This window comes from Gobio gobio (genome assembly GCF_949357685.1).
Source record: "Gobio gobio genome assembly, chromosome: 16".
Lineage (NCBI taxonomy): Eukaryota > Metazoa > Chordata > Actinopteri > Cypriniformes > Gobionidae > Gobio > Gobio gobio.
Window position 1 is genome coordinate 14,664,757 of NC_137109.1, and position 15,044 is coordinate 14,679,800.

Here is a 15,044-nt window from a genome sequence, read left to right on the forward strand (position 1 = left end):
CTGAAAGCAACTTTTTTGTTTTGTCTCAAGATGCAGGCCAGTAATGTTTTTTCTTTCTTTCTCAAATACATGTAAAAGCTTCTTAAAGGGATAGTTCACCCAAAAATTAAAATTATCCCATAATTTTCTCACCCTCAAGTCATCTTAGGTGTATATGACATTCTTCTTTCAGACGAATACAATCAAGAGTTATATTACAAAAATGTCCTGGCTCTTCCGAGCTTTATAGTGGCAGTGAATGGCAGCCCAAAATTTGAACCCCAAAAAAGTGCATCAATCCATTATAAAAGTGCTCCACACGGCTCCGGGGGTTAATAAAGGCCTTCTGAAGCGAATCGATGGGTTTGTGTAAGAAAAATATCCATATTTAACACGTTATAAAGTAAAAGATCTAGCTTCCGGCGGACCGCCTTCCGTATTCAAAATGTCCTAATTTAACTAAGGCCTACTCATGGCTTAATCAAGTCTTGTCTGTGAAACCAGGGTTATGATTTTTCTTCTGATGTGAAGTAATGGTGTTTCATAGTTTCGGGCATAACAGGTGAATACAACATTTTTGGCATACAGTAAAACAGCAGTTTTGGGCATGATAGACAAGCCTTCAGTTCATGTGCTGGATAAACTCACTTTTAGCGGTTTTAACACACAACCATAATGATGTTGTTGTACTCAAACAGAATAATGTCTCACTGGATATGCTGTAACTCGTGCTTCATGTCACCTGGTCCCGAGCGTCAGCTGGCTGTCACAAACTGCGGCCACGTCATCTGTAACGTTTGCTTTCAGAGAGGTAACCGCGCTCAACTAACATTAAATATGTTCAGATTTAAAGATGGCATAATGGTGCTGCTTTTACAAATAACTGTAGCTGCTCTTAGGTTTTATAACACTGGATGTGAATTATAATTATTCCTAGTTTAATTGTCTGCCTATTTTGTATAGAATTGCAGTAATAAAGTATCAAAATCTCAGAATTAATGTTTTATCAGTGAGATCATGAATTAAATGTGTGAATATGCTGCCCTCTGCTGGGAATAATATAGTATTGAGAGCGGTCTGTGTTTGTTTCCCCTTAAGGAAATCAAGGTGTGTGTTTCATTTGCAAAGCAAAGTGTCAAATCTCTCCACTGTCTGATAAGGTAAGATACAAGAGGGTTTTTTATGTCATTGAGATTAATATTAATGAAATGTCGCTAATCTGCGTATTGTCTTCATAGAGCAGCTCAGGGGTTCAGGAACTTTTCTCAGATATCAATGCAGTTGCAGTCAAGTACTCCTCAGAGATAAGCATGGTGATTGTGTACATAAAATGAATATGATTACAGATATGTTGATCAGGCATGCAGCAGTAGCGCTTACAAAGACATATTTATTATGCTTTGTAGGTCTTGCAATTCCAGGCCAGACACCACAAGCGATTACTGGCCCACTATCAGCAAAAGGTGAGAGCATCCTGTCCTTAACATGACTTGTTTTTACTGAATCAAATTAATGTCACACAACACTCTAAGCACAGATTGAGAGAATGAAGGAGGATGGACTGAAAATTCAACAAGAGATGCAGAATATGTCCAAGTAAGGATGAGTATTGCATTAGTACAGCCATTTCTTTTTTGCACTTTTGCCTTATGTATTGAGTTCTATTTTTGTGCAGGAAAATTTCAGAACAGAATGCCTACATATCAAAGTTAGAGATGACTGTTCAAAATCAAAGGTAATTGTACATGAATCTCTAAATAGATTAATTGAGTTGAATACAGGGCCTATAAATAGTATTCACCCTATTTGGAAATCTCTGTGTTTTACAATATTTAACCACAAAGCATTTAATTTTGCTTTTGTGGCACCTATTAACAGGAATATATGCTTTCATACGAATTGGTCAAACAATATTACACACATTAAAGGGTTAGTTCACCCAAAAATGAAAATTCTGTCATTAACCCTAGGAGTCTGAGCTGTTTTGGGGCCCTTTAGAAGTTTTGACATGCTCTTAAGGCCTGTTCACACCGGGACGATTTTCGCGCGCGTTTATCGCCGACGTTTAACGCCTCGTGACTAAACAATGGGCGCCAATGTGAGTGTTCACACCGACGCGTAAAACGCCAGGCGTAAAAGCGTCATTTTAAAAAAAACGCCCCGGGTTCGTTTTTTTATTTTGACGCACCGCGTTAAAAACTGGCCGACCAATGAGATCAGCGCTTTTGTTCACGTGCCTGGAGCTGCTGAAGTGACAGTAAAACACGACTGGGTGGCGCTCAAGCACAAAATCGGTCTTGCCGAGCACACATTGATACGAAGAAGAAGTAGTAAGTAGACAAAGAAGAAGAGGAGCTGCTAATGCTGCTTGCCAGTTAGCAAAAAGTGTGTGAATGGTTTTGCCATAGACATAATATATCTGTGGTTTTGGCAAGCACGTAAATACTGTCTCTCCTCTTCTTCTGTGTGACAAGTGAGTGTCAGAAGCGTAAGTGCCGCAGCACCACCTTGTGTACCGGGAGCGCATCTACTGAATGTGCACGTTCACTCGGCGCATCGCCAGTGAAAATCGCTTGGGTGTGAACACTCAAGACGTGCCGAAAAACGTCACGAAAAACGCTGGGGATAAGCGCGTGCGATATTCGTCCCGGTGTGTACAGGCCTTTACATTTGTGCTTTTTTCAGTTGCTTATAAACACGTTAATGGCAAAAGTGTAATTACACTGTATTCAGCACAAACTGGGCTACCATAATATGTGAGCAACATGTATGTACATGCTTGTATTTTTGAGGGAATAATGTTTATGCATGATATTTGAAAAAAGTAAAACATTTGTTTTAAAATTAAGGCTTCAAAACACAATAGATATGTGTTCACAAGCCCTTTGAGATAATTGGGTGTATTTGTCTAGAGTTTTTGCTTTAAACTAATGTGAGAATCATTGAGCCTACTCATTCACATAAAACAATACATTAATTTACAATTTGTAAAACACTTTTTCTTTACTAACCCAGTATGCAAGGAGGCGTGAACGAACCATGAATAATGCTGTGATTCACAGCTGAGAGACAAAGAATGCATAATGGCCTGCATAATGAGCTGCATAATCAATGAGCTTCAGGTACTAGATTTTAGGTTTACTAGATAAGTACAGTAACAGTAAAACAAACAGCAAAAAAAACTAAAAAAAAAAAAAAAAAAAGTTTTCTGGGGGAAAAATCTAAATGAAGTGAGTTTTTACTTAAAGCAAGCTAAATTATCTGCCAAAACAAGAAACAAGATTTAAATCAGAAATGTGTTTGAAAGAAGTGTCATGCTTAAAAAAAAACAGTAATATTGTGACACTGAACCCAATTCAGTATTCAACAAATACAAATAACTGAATAATTGGTAATGATGAATGTTATTTGGGATTTAAAACAACATGATGCAATGCAATTATAATTTTGAATAGTATTGGGTGAATTCAGGTTGATTGGGACACTTTTCCCAGTCATTTCAATGGCAAACATTTTATGAATCATTTGATTTTGTAAACTATCATACACACAATACTCAAATATCATTTGGAGCTTCAGTTCATTTATGAGACACGCGTGCAATGCATGATCACCAGCGCTGAGGCTATTGTCTGCTATATTGGTATCAAATATACCAATATATTTATTATACCAGTCTGTTATATTATATCAAATATATTAAAACATTGATTAAAATTAAGACACAATTTATACAAAACGAAATTCACTTTAAAAGAAAGCAATTGACTTTCTACAAAACAAAACAAATTCACTTTCTACAAAACAAAACTCCAGAATCATTTCTGACAAACTTTGATATTAAATTAAAACAATAACATTACGGTATAATATTTAAACATCAATATGAAGCAAAATACGTTTGACTGGCACTATATTTATAGCATCTGAGCAGACATTTGCGAATAAAAGCTTTATTGATGTGACACTAGGCTCTTTAACAATAAACACATCATAATCTTTTCCCCAGTCATTTCAATGGCAAACATTTTTGGAATCATTTGATTTTGTAAACGATCAGATACACACAATACTCAAATATCATTTCGAGCTTCAGTTCATTTATGAGACATGCGTGCATTTGTGTTTAATATTCACAGATGCTAACAGAATAAACGTAGCCTACCACAATCAGCCCTGAATCCTCTGGACAGAACATGAACAGCTTTCCATGAGGGAAACAATGTATCTGATGATGTATCTGAACTATAGCGCTTCACTTGATCGGTTTGTATGAGTTGATGTGTGGGCGTTGACGCGGATCGCCTGTATTTTAATCTCAAAGAGCGCGTGCTCCATGGGCGTGGCTGCATAAGCGGATAATGAGTCAGATAATGAGTCGACTGAAATCTCCCACTTTACACACAGATTACATAAACACAGAATATTTGTTTTCGTTTTGATTTAATTTATTTAAAACCTGACATTTCAACGTTTCTTTAGACATATGTCTCATATTTTTGTGATAAGTTTTCACTAAGCTACAGGTCATTTTCTGAAGAGAATCAGATTAGACATCATTTACAAAGAGGCTGCAGATCGCGCATCATGTGTGTTTTCTTTAATTTGCAAAAAGCACAACAATTTGTTTTTATTGTGACTGTACACACAAAAAAAGAAGAAACTTAACAGATTATAATGATGTATAACACTTGCCTAAACGATAAAAAACGACAGTTATTTGAGTCTCTTTGGCACTGATAAGAAAAAAAGAGAGCCGATCGCGGCGTTGCGACCGCCGACTCGAGGGGGTTAACACTGTGAAGCTGCTTTGAAACAATCTGCATTGTAAAAAGCGCTATATGAATAAAGTTGACTTGACAAGAATCATTTTTGTGCACAAAAACAAACAAAAATAATGACTTTATTCAACAATTTCTTCTAGTCTGTGGCAGACTCTTACGCTGTTGACAGTGTAAACAGTGCGCAGTGTTTCGTAGTTCTACGGCAGAACGACTCGTGCGCATGCGTTGTGGTGCTGACGTGAACAGCGTCGGCCAATGATAAGCCGGCGTTCTGGAAGTGCTGCACTGTTTACACTGCGTCAACAATGTAAGAGGCTGACATTTTGTTGTTGTTTTGTTTGGACGTGATGACGTCATACGTCGTGCAAATGCAGAACAACGAAGTCGAGCATTTGTGGTTAAAAAGTATATACATTTTAATTTTTTTTTTTAAATGACCGATTGTTTCGCTTGATAAGACCCTATTCCTCAGCTGGGATCATGCAGAGCCCTCTGAAGCCCTTTGAAACTGCATTGATTTGGCTTCACCCTGTTGGTTGCCATTGAAGTCCATTATGTGGAGAAAAATCCATGTTTTCCTCAAAAAAACGTAATTTCTTTTCGACTGAAGAAAGAAAGACATGAACATCTTGGATGAGATGGGGGTGAGTAAATTATCAGGAAATTTTCATTTTGAAGTGAAGTAATCCTTTAAAGGTAGGGTAGGCAATGTTTTTCATAAACACTTTTTGTTATACTGGTCGAAACTCTATTCACATCCTGATAGCAATCAATAATTCAAGTGGTCTAAATGCACATATATTCTTTGGAAGTCTCAGGACCAGAAAATGTTCGTCCAATCATTGCATTCGTTCCAAATGCAATGATAGGATGTCCTACCTGCCTGTCAACATATGTATTTCTATACCTCCGTGCACCTGCTCACGCAGACATCACACGTCATCAGTGCGTTCCGCATGGCTATGCAGAGTTGTAGACAGACATTCACAGAGCACCAAAGACCAACAACAGCCATGTTTTACAGTTCCTCCTGATCAAAAAAACAATGAGGTTATGCTGCGTTCATGGCATGTCATAACTGTAATTTAGGGCTGCCCCATAATAGTCCACTATTATACAGTAAGAAGAGGTTTGGTCAACCAAAATTGTATCTGTTAGTCGCAGAACAAAAAAAGAACAGGAAATCCAAACATTTGCCTATAATTCATTGACCTCAGATATCAGTTCTGGCAGGTCACGTTAGTCAAGCTCGCATCAGCTGACTGTCAGCTGATCTAACATCTACCTATAGGAATATGATGTCTATCACCGCATACATACACAAGCTCCTTCAGTACTATCAGCAGCTATCGCGTTTCTCCAGAGCTCATTTACCCTCCTCCATCCCCAGCTCCTCCTCTCGTCTAGTCAGGATTTGGTATTCTGATTCCCCTTGAATCAGACTAAATTCCCAAATTATGTTGCACTTTACATATTGACATTAATGATATCCACAATACATTATGATGGTTCTGTTCTGTTTACCCTAAGGGGGTTATCGCTGCTCTCCCTGCTCTTATCCATGCTAGGCTGTATGCTAACTGTCAATCATCTTTGACGATAGTGGCCCTGACAAAAATGTCTTGGAACATGTAAGTAGTAACAACTTTACAAGTTTGCTCACTCTAAGGTTAATCTAGATAAATGTGCGCTATTATTGGGTGTATATCCATGCTTGTGTGGAGAGAGTAACATACAGGTGCCGGTGCAATCACTTTTTTAATTTAACTTAAAATACTCCTTCATTTTGGTCATACAGATAAGAATAATGCAAACTATAAAGGGTCTACTTTTATTTGTGTAAACTCACAATAGCAAGAAAATGTTGTGCTTTTGTAAAATAAAAAACAACAAACAGGATGCGCTTTTTGTCTCAGTCTCAGTGAACTTGAGCAGGTCGCAAAAATTAAACTCAGCGTATACTTGTCTCACGGACATAAGAAATATATCTATAGAAAGCTTGAAATGTCTACTTTTAAACTAACAAATTCAAATGGAAAATAAATATTCTCAGATGATTTAATCCGTTTTAAACGTGCATATAGGCGTGTCCACTACTGCAGAGATAACGAGTCAGCATCGTTGACTTAAAGGTGCAGTGTGTAGTATACAATAAACAGAAATACGATATAATATACTATGTAGGGTTGGGAATCGTGAGAAATTTTCCGGTTCCGGTTCTGGTTCCGGTTCCGCCTAACGATTCCGGTTCCGATTCCGGTTCCATTAAAATTATTAAACAACTAGTGGTAAAGGAAAAAGGCACAATACGCAACTCAAACAATCCATTTTGTGTTTATTACTTGCTCTAAAATTAATTTACAGGTTGGCAATGTCAAAAAAGTCCTGTACTATCCATATATTACAGTATTAATTAAACCATGCTTGCAACACATTTTTTTTTCAAATGAACACCTCTGAAATTGTCTTGTTACATTTTATCTCTCTGTCTCTGAATAAAACCAAGTTATAAATTATATTTATTAGTTATATTTATTAATTAGTTGTATATTAATTTAATAGTAATTCAGTTATTCAGTGAACTTGTAAATAATAAATTGCAATTCAGCATTACAAAGGTCATTGTGCCTAAACGCTTAGCTAAACCATGGTGACTCAACGGTTGACAAATATATATAAATATATATATATAGGCCTTTCACTATAAATCTGGTATAAGCCCTGTGGCACTCTGTGCTGTAGCAAATGTTTTGTCAAATTGCTAGTGCAGCCTCCTTTGCATGTTATTAACTTTTCACATGTGTTACATTTTGCTTCATTATCATTCATTCTTTGGAAATGAATCCATACTTGTGACTTTCTCTTCGCCATGCTGGTGGTCAACGAGAAAATATCTGACGCAAAACCGTAAATGTGTAGCGCGAGGGCTTTCAGTGCTGAACTGCGTTGCACTCCTGGAAGTGGCAGGCAACGTAATTAATATTCATGATGAGGTGAGCCAGGGTTGCCAGGTTTTCACTACAAAACCCGCACAATTGCTACTCAAAACTAGCCCAAAACAAGCCCAATCGCGTTTCAGGGGGGCTTCTCCGGTAAAATTCGCATTTCCGGGGCTAAATATCACATAATTGGGGTCGCTTCAACCCGCGGACATGAAACACAGCCCGCGGCAACGGTGGAAAACGGGAAAGCGGGAAAACCACGGACTTGGCAACACTGGCTGTCACTCGCTATTAAAGGATACGCTTCCAGCGCTTCGCACACACATTGCACCAGAACCGTTTTCGGAATCGAAACAGGAATTTTGCGCGGTTCTGGTATTTTTCAAAAATCAGTTTCGGTTCTGCATAAGAACCGGTTCTCGGTTCCCAACCCTAATACTATGTTTTCAGTGGTGTATAAAGACCTTACATAATGAACTGTTATGTTTTTATTACCTTAGAATGAGCCATTTTATCTACATACACTGCGGGTCCCCTTACAGTGAAGTCACCATTCTGTGCAGTTTCTACAGTAGCCCTAAACGGACAAACTGCTCTACAGAGCGCTAGCTACTCTCTGCTGTCCCAGACCATGACATCTTGGTCCTGTGTCAGCCACTGTAGCTTCTCTATGTGCTTCGAAAGTCAGGGGTGAGTGGAGGGCGGTTGCAATTAGCTTTTTTAGATGCTGCTAAACTTTACACAGTGCACCTTTAATAAGTACTTTAACCAACAGCTGCTGATGGAACGGCAATGGCATTCTGGCGTTATATTGCGCATGCTCGTCTTTAACTGCTACTTTGTGACGTTCTACAGCAACCGTCTACTACGGGAGAACAGTTGATTTGCCGTAGTCGCTAAATATGTGACATATTAGATAAGTAAGTGTTATATTTTATAGTTATGTGGCATTTTAATTGTATCTGTATATAATTGAATGCCAAAAGCAACCATTTTCTTGCTTTTTTAAAATTACTTTTTTTTTGTATTTTGTTAGATGAATAAATGATCCATTACGCTGTCCTCTTAATTGTTGCTTAGTGATTTTTACATTCTTTGGCTATGGCAGTTAACAGTTAGTCTCAGCCTGATGCATATGGCACACTTATCTGGAAACACTTCAGGACTTTAGAAATCGTCATCAGATTGGTTGAATTCTACAGGATGTCCGCGAGACGGTGTGTGTTGCATTCTTTAACAATCCGCCTGGAAACAAATGCCGTGACGCCAAACTCCCTCATGGAAGAACGCCGTCGTGTTTACAACTGTGACAATGAGCGCTTACCAGGATCAACTAAACGCTGGATTTTCAAAAGTATGTAAAGTCCTAACCCTTACCCATTGTTGCAGTAAACTTGCACAGCGGTCTTGAATTAATAATTTATAGATGCATGGCGGTCTGTTATTGCAGTAGCATCGACTTTACATTTTCACGCCCCTAAACATGACGCGGAACAAAACTAACTGTGATTGGTTGCGTTACATGTCAGTCAAACGTCCTCTTGGCCAGTCCTTGACCAATGAAAGCTGCGATAGAGTCCAGACCTTCTGCCATCAGTCTGAAGGTGTGGCTACGCAAAACTAGTTAAGAGTTTACTTCCGGTCGCCGTTGCCGTTCCATCAGCAACTGTTGCTTAAAGTCTCTATTCTCTGCAGCCGAAAACACAGAAAACATAATCAATAAATTATTAAAGGTCCCATGGCATGGATTGTTTTTATTATTTTATAATGTTTCCTGAGGTGTACTTATATTGTTAGTATGGTTTTTACATAAAAAAATGTCATAATTTAGAAATAAAAAGCATTTTTTCTATACTGATATTAGCCCTCTGGCTTGAATGCTCTGTTTCAAGGCACACTAGTCTGATGTGAGACTTCAGTGAAAACGCCCACTGTTGTGATTGGCTGACATCTTTGCATTTGAAATGAGTATTAGATAATGTGGCGGAGGGGGCGTGGTTTAGCGAGGTCTGCAAGCGCTGCCAGAGAGAGAGAGACGGACCAGAGAGACCTTAGAGCTGGAGAAAGATAGCTGAGAAAAGTATATTGTACCGAGTTGTTGAGAGCGTAAGTTTATTTTGTTTGTATTTGAGAGTTCTGAATAAACACAAGTCATTCATTATAACGACATTTTGGGAAAGTGTGCAGATACACTTGTGACATGTGATTGACAGATCCGAACATTATAAAGAGAGTGTTCTTTGATCGCTAATCTAGCATCTAATCAAAATTGAAATAACATTTGTTTCATGCTACTAACGGAAACGATGTAAAGTTGATTGTTTTAGTCACTGGCTTGATTCACTGATGCATTACGCTTAGGGCACCAAGAGGGCCAGCGGCGGGACTGACAGTATTAAACGATTTAGAAAGAAAGTCTGCGTGAGCTTGAAAGATTAGCTACACATCAGAAATCACTGATCACAGATCAGGCATTAATGAAAACTGTTACTCACTGTTTGTGGCGGTGCTGTCGAATCCATATTGTAAAAGTCTGTTTGTAAAGCCTGTGCTGACGTCGCGACTGATAAACGGAATCCATTTTCTCCAAATTCTCTGGGCGGGCAAAGTAGAGGAAGGGGAGGTAACCGTTGCCCGTATGACGGCATACAGGGAAGATTCCAGATCAGCTCGTCTGAGCTCTAATTTTTTCAAAGGCAGAGCAGGACACCCAGAACTCGGTTTACACCTATCAAAATTTCTAGCCACTTGGGGACCATATACAGGCTAGGGGAACTCCTTAAAAAACCTCATAAAATGAAAATTTCATGCCATGGGACCTTTAAAATGTTTAGACAGTCTCCTTCTGTTTTTTTCACAACACACTCATAATCATTACGTTTACCGGTGCGCTGTGGAAAGCGTTATGCATGCGTTTGAGTGCTGATTAGGCTGAATGTTTGGCTTTAAGACATGAGGTAATTTAACTCAGACTCATTGCAGACTTTGCTCTAGCTGTGTGCCTTTGGCTTGGCTTTCTCAGTTAGGGACACTAAATTCCCCTTCAAGGGAACTTGCGCTGCGTCACTGCTTTGAGAACGCCTCTGCGTGATTGCGTCGTGAAGCATGTATGTCATCAGTCCAATAGAGAGACGGAACGTCATAGGCGGTTGACGTCATAGACCCGGAAACTATAAAGCATACTGGCAAACACACGCCTTTAGCTTCTGTTGCCTTCAACAAGCACTCTGTGTCATTGTCTGTCCAAGCTCTGTGTTTGTGTCTGAGTTCAGACTTTGTTATTTTCTCATTCAAGTTTGCACTCACACTGATATTACACAGCAGAGAGATAATATGGTGAGCGAACAGCATTTCAGACAGTGTGTTCCTCCCTGCTCACGCTACATTACGAGCGGGGATACACACTTGATGTGTGTTGTTTGTTTGGGTGAACAGCACGGCCAGTCGGCGCTCGAGGGTGCCGGCTGTGAGCATTGTGAGGCGCTGCCTCTCCGCGTGCTGCGATCCCGCCAGGCGCTCTTCGAGGAGGGCGTCTCGGTTCGCACTCCTTGCGGCACTGGCCCCGCTGTTGCTGAAGCAGAGCGGCAGTCGATTTGAGACGGGCCCAGCCCTATCTCAGCCTTCACCCGCCAGATCCAGTGCCGCTTCTCTGGGTTCGGGAGCTCGTGCTGCGGTTTCTCCCGCCCGGGGGGCGGCCTCTGTGCTGCAGTTGTCTTCCTCCGAGGAGGTGGATATCTGCAGTATCGACGCGGGGGTTGAAGACTCGCCACTTCAATCCCCCGCTAGTGAGGAGCTTATGGAAGTGTTGAGTAGAGCTGTGGCCAGATTAAACATCGACTGGCCAAAGGAACAGCAGGAGCGCTCGTCTATTAAAAGCAGACTTGATGAGCGCTTCCTTCCAGCCCGCTCTGCTCAGTCTCCAAGCTTGCCGTTCTTCACGGATCTCCACACTGAGGTGTCGAGATCGTGGAAGTGGCCCATGTCTTCACTGAGGAAACATGGTTATGGTGCGGTGCCGAGGGTGGAAGAGACGCTTGCGAGCCATCTCTCTCCCGAGTCGGCATCGACCATTAAAGCTCCATCTTTGCCCACTAAGCCCCTTAAAACTACATCTTCCTTAGTGGGCAAAGCGTACTCGGCAGCAGGTCAGGCCGCCGCATATCTGCACACAATGGCTATAGTGCAGGCATACCAGGCTGACCTGCTGAAGGACCTGGGTGAGAGCCAGGAGATCAGGGGCAGACGTCATTAATGAGCTCCGATCTTCCGCTGATCTCGCTCTCAGTGCCACCAAAGAGACGGCCAGATGTGTGGGCCGTTCGAGAGGCATTTATGGCTCAATCTCACTGAGATTAAGGAGAGGGACAAAAGTTTTTTGCTTGATGCGCCGCTGTCTCCTGGAGGCCTGTTCGGTGACGCCGTCACCACTGTTACCGAGAGGTTCCAGGAGGCAAAGAAACAATCTGTGGCACTAAAGCAGTTCCTCCCTCGTAAAACCCAGGCCTCGTCTGCTGCTGGGCGGGAGCAGCAGACGCCAAGTACTAGCTCCTCACACAGGGTGCAGCAAAAGGTGAGCGTCGCTACACGCCAACCCCTGCAGGGGTCGGCCGGTGGGCGGCGCTCGCAGGTGCAGTTAACTTGAGCCAGTCATTATCTCGAGGAAGGCTGCGTGGAAGAAGTCCTGACGCCTGTGACGCTGGGACTGTGAGGGTGGTCCCCTCCGGCGGTGTTTACCTCAGCACACGGTACCCGTAGGTCTATCCACCAACCCTGCCTGAGTGCCGGGGCGTGGAGAGCCCTCGCGGGTCATCCGAGGATGGCTCGCGCCCTCCGAGGAGGGAAGTGGCACTGTCGAGTCAGTCATTCCCTGCCGGTTCGCCGTTTCAGGGCACTGTACTCGCGGTGCAGAGTACATCAGAGGCCAGCCTCGAGGGGCTGGTACCCTTAGTAGATTTTTTGGCGGAGTGGGAGAATTTGCCAAATATATCTCGGTGGGTCCTGCAGTTTATAAGGAAGGGGTACGCCATTCAGTTCAGATGTCGTCCACCCAGTTTCAACAGAGTTCTGCCCACGGTGGTAGGCCCCGAGCAGGCTCTGATTATGGCTCAGGAAGTACAGACTCTGCTGCGAAAGGAGGCTATAGAGAGGGTTCCCCTACCAGACAGAGAGTCAGGCTTTTACAGCCGTTACTTCATCGTGCCGAAGAAGTATGGAGGGCTGCGCTCGATCTTAGATCTCTGCGTCCTGAACCGCTCTGTGGCAAAGTTTAAGTTCAGGATGCTTACACTCAAACAGTTTGTGTCTCAAGTCAGGTCCGAGGACTGGTCTGACACGATAGATCTCAAAGATGCTTATTACCATGTCTCCATCCTTTCAGGGGAGAAGCGTACCAATATCGGGTGCTTCCCTTCGGTCTAGCACTTTCACCACACACGTTCACGAAGTGTGTGGACGCTGCGTTAGTCCCCTTGCGCATGCAGGGGATTTGCATTCTAAACTTCATAGACGACTGGCTGATCCTAGCACTAACCGAGGTTGTTGAGACCATTCTACACTCTAGAGCTCCCTCCACGAGGAAACTGTACACTTTGAAGTGGAGACTCTTCACCTTATGGTTTAGAGATCGCCTGTGGGATCCAGTTAACTGCCCTGCGAGCGCGGTGCTGGAGTTCCTGCAGGAGAGGTTCTCCGCTGTGCTAGCCCCCTCCAGATTAAAGGTGTATGTGGCGGCCTTAGCAGCTTACCACACTCCTTTGGGTGGTGTTTCATTGTGAAGGGTAGTAGCCCAAGAGAACGGTAGCACCAGGGTAGCACACAGTAAACACGAGTTTGTTGTATGGCTTGTTGCTGCATGCACAGTGATCGGTTCGCTGTGCCGTTGCTCACCGCTCACAGCCAACATTCACAGCTAAAAATGAGCGATGAAGAGGATCCGCTGCAAAAAAATGATTTCGTACCAAAAAGAAAGTCGAAATCATCTATTTGGGACTATTTCGGCTACAAAAAGGAGGATGTTGACCAAAAAGAGGTAAAGTTACTTTGCATGGAGTGCCACCAATTTGTCTGATCACTTAAAACGGCACCACAAAGCTCTTTATGACGAATACAAAGAGAAGCAGAGTTAAACACCTACCTGCTATAACACCTCCAATAGACAAAGAGGAGGATCCACTTGCATGGTGGAAAATACACAAACTAAGCTTTCCTCGTCTCACCAGACTTGCCCGCAAATACCTGTGTATTCCTGCAACAAGCTCGCCGTCAGAGAGACCTTTCAGTACTAGTGGCAACATCGTCACTTGCCAACGAACCTGTCTCAAGCCTGCAAAGGTTGATAGACTTGTGTTCTTAGCTAAAAACCTTGAGTAAGCTAAGCATACAGCATACATAAGCATGCATAATCATGATGATCATGCTAAAGAATACTCAGTTTAGAAGTTTTATTTAATTTTGTTTAGCCATGATTATGATGATGACCAACACTGTTTTACTTTGGCACTTTTGCTAAGAAAATTTTACTTATAAGCATTTTGGTTCACAATCTTTTGTTTTTAAGTTGTTTTATAAAAAATATATTTATTTTAAGTTATGTTATGAACCAATCGGGGGTTGGTGTTGTAAAGCTGCTGTTTAAATGTGTTCGGCTTTTCTGTTTACAGGAATATGTTCTCTAATCTGTTTAGAAGATTTAATACAAAATATATTAAAGTTTTATTTCATTTTGTTTATTTCATATATTTAGCCATGATTATGATGACCAACACCAACACTGTTTTACTTTGGCACTTTGGCTAAGAAAAGTTGACTTAAAAGATTGTGAACCAAAATGCTTATAAGTTGTTTTATAAAAAATATATTTATTTTAAGTTATATTGTTGTAAACCAATTAGGGGGGTTGGTGTAAAGCTGCTATTTTATTTAAAAATGTGTTCTGCTTTTGTGTTTATAGAGATGTTCTAATTTTGGAATAAAATATTAAGTGACCTTTTTGTCACTTGTAATGAAGCTTGCTTATTGGTGAAATTATTAATATCATGGAATGGTATTTATTGACTTTAGCCTGGATTGATGGCTCTCAATATCGCAATATATATCGTTGGGAAAAAAATATTGCAATGTAATTTTTTTCCAATATCGTGCAGCCCTACTATTCAGGGAACTAAGGTTACAGTCGTAACCGAGACGTTTTCAACTAAATATCCAAATAAATCTAATTAGTAAACTAAATTAACCATATAAACTAAATAACTGATCTAATTACTGATCTAATGCCCACATTATCACTGTATTATAATTGAAATGAGCTGATGACATGACCGTTTTCTCCGGAGCGGCTGTA

The 15,044-nt window shown here is 41.2% G+C and overlaps 1 protein-coding gene across 1 annotated transcript in view; it reads left to right on the forward strand.

The window, feature by feature from the left end:
- The window catches only part of rnf212 (ring finger protein 212), a 37,185-nt gene that overhangs the window by 912 nt on the left and 21,229 nt on the right, over positions 1 to 15,044 (forward strand). The window contains exons 2-7 of the mRNA XM_079838690.1: positions 678 to 790; positions 1,078 to 1,139; positions 1,218 to 1,292; positions 1,386 to 1,442; positions 1,517 to 1,575; positions 1,655 to 1,714. Of these exons, the coding sequence (XP_079694816.1) occupies positions 682 to 790; positions 1,078 to 1,139; positions 1,218 to 1,292; positions 1,386 to 1,442; positions 1,517 to 1,575; positions 1,655 to 1,714 (422 nt within the window). The 5' untranslated portion in view covers positions 678 to 681. The remainder of the gene's footprint in view (positions 1 to 677; positions 791 to 1,077; positions 1,140 to 1,217; positions 1,293 to 1,385; positions 1,443 to 1,516; positions 1,576 to 1,654; positions 1,715 to 15,044) is intronic.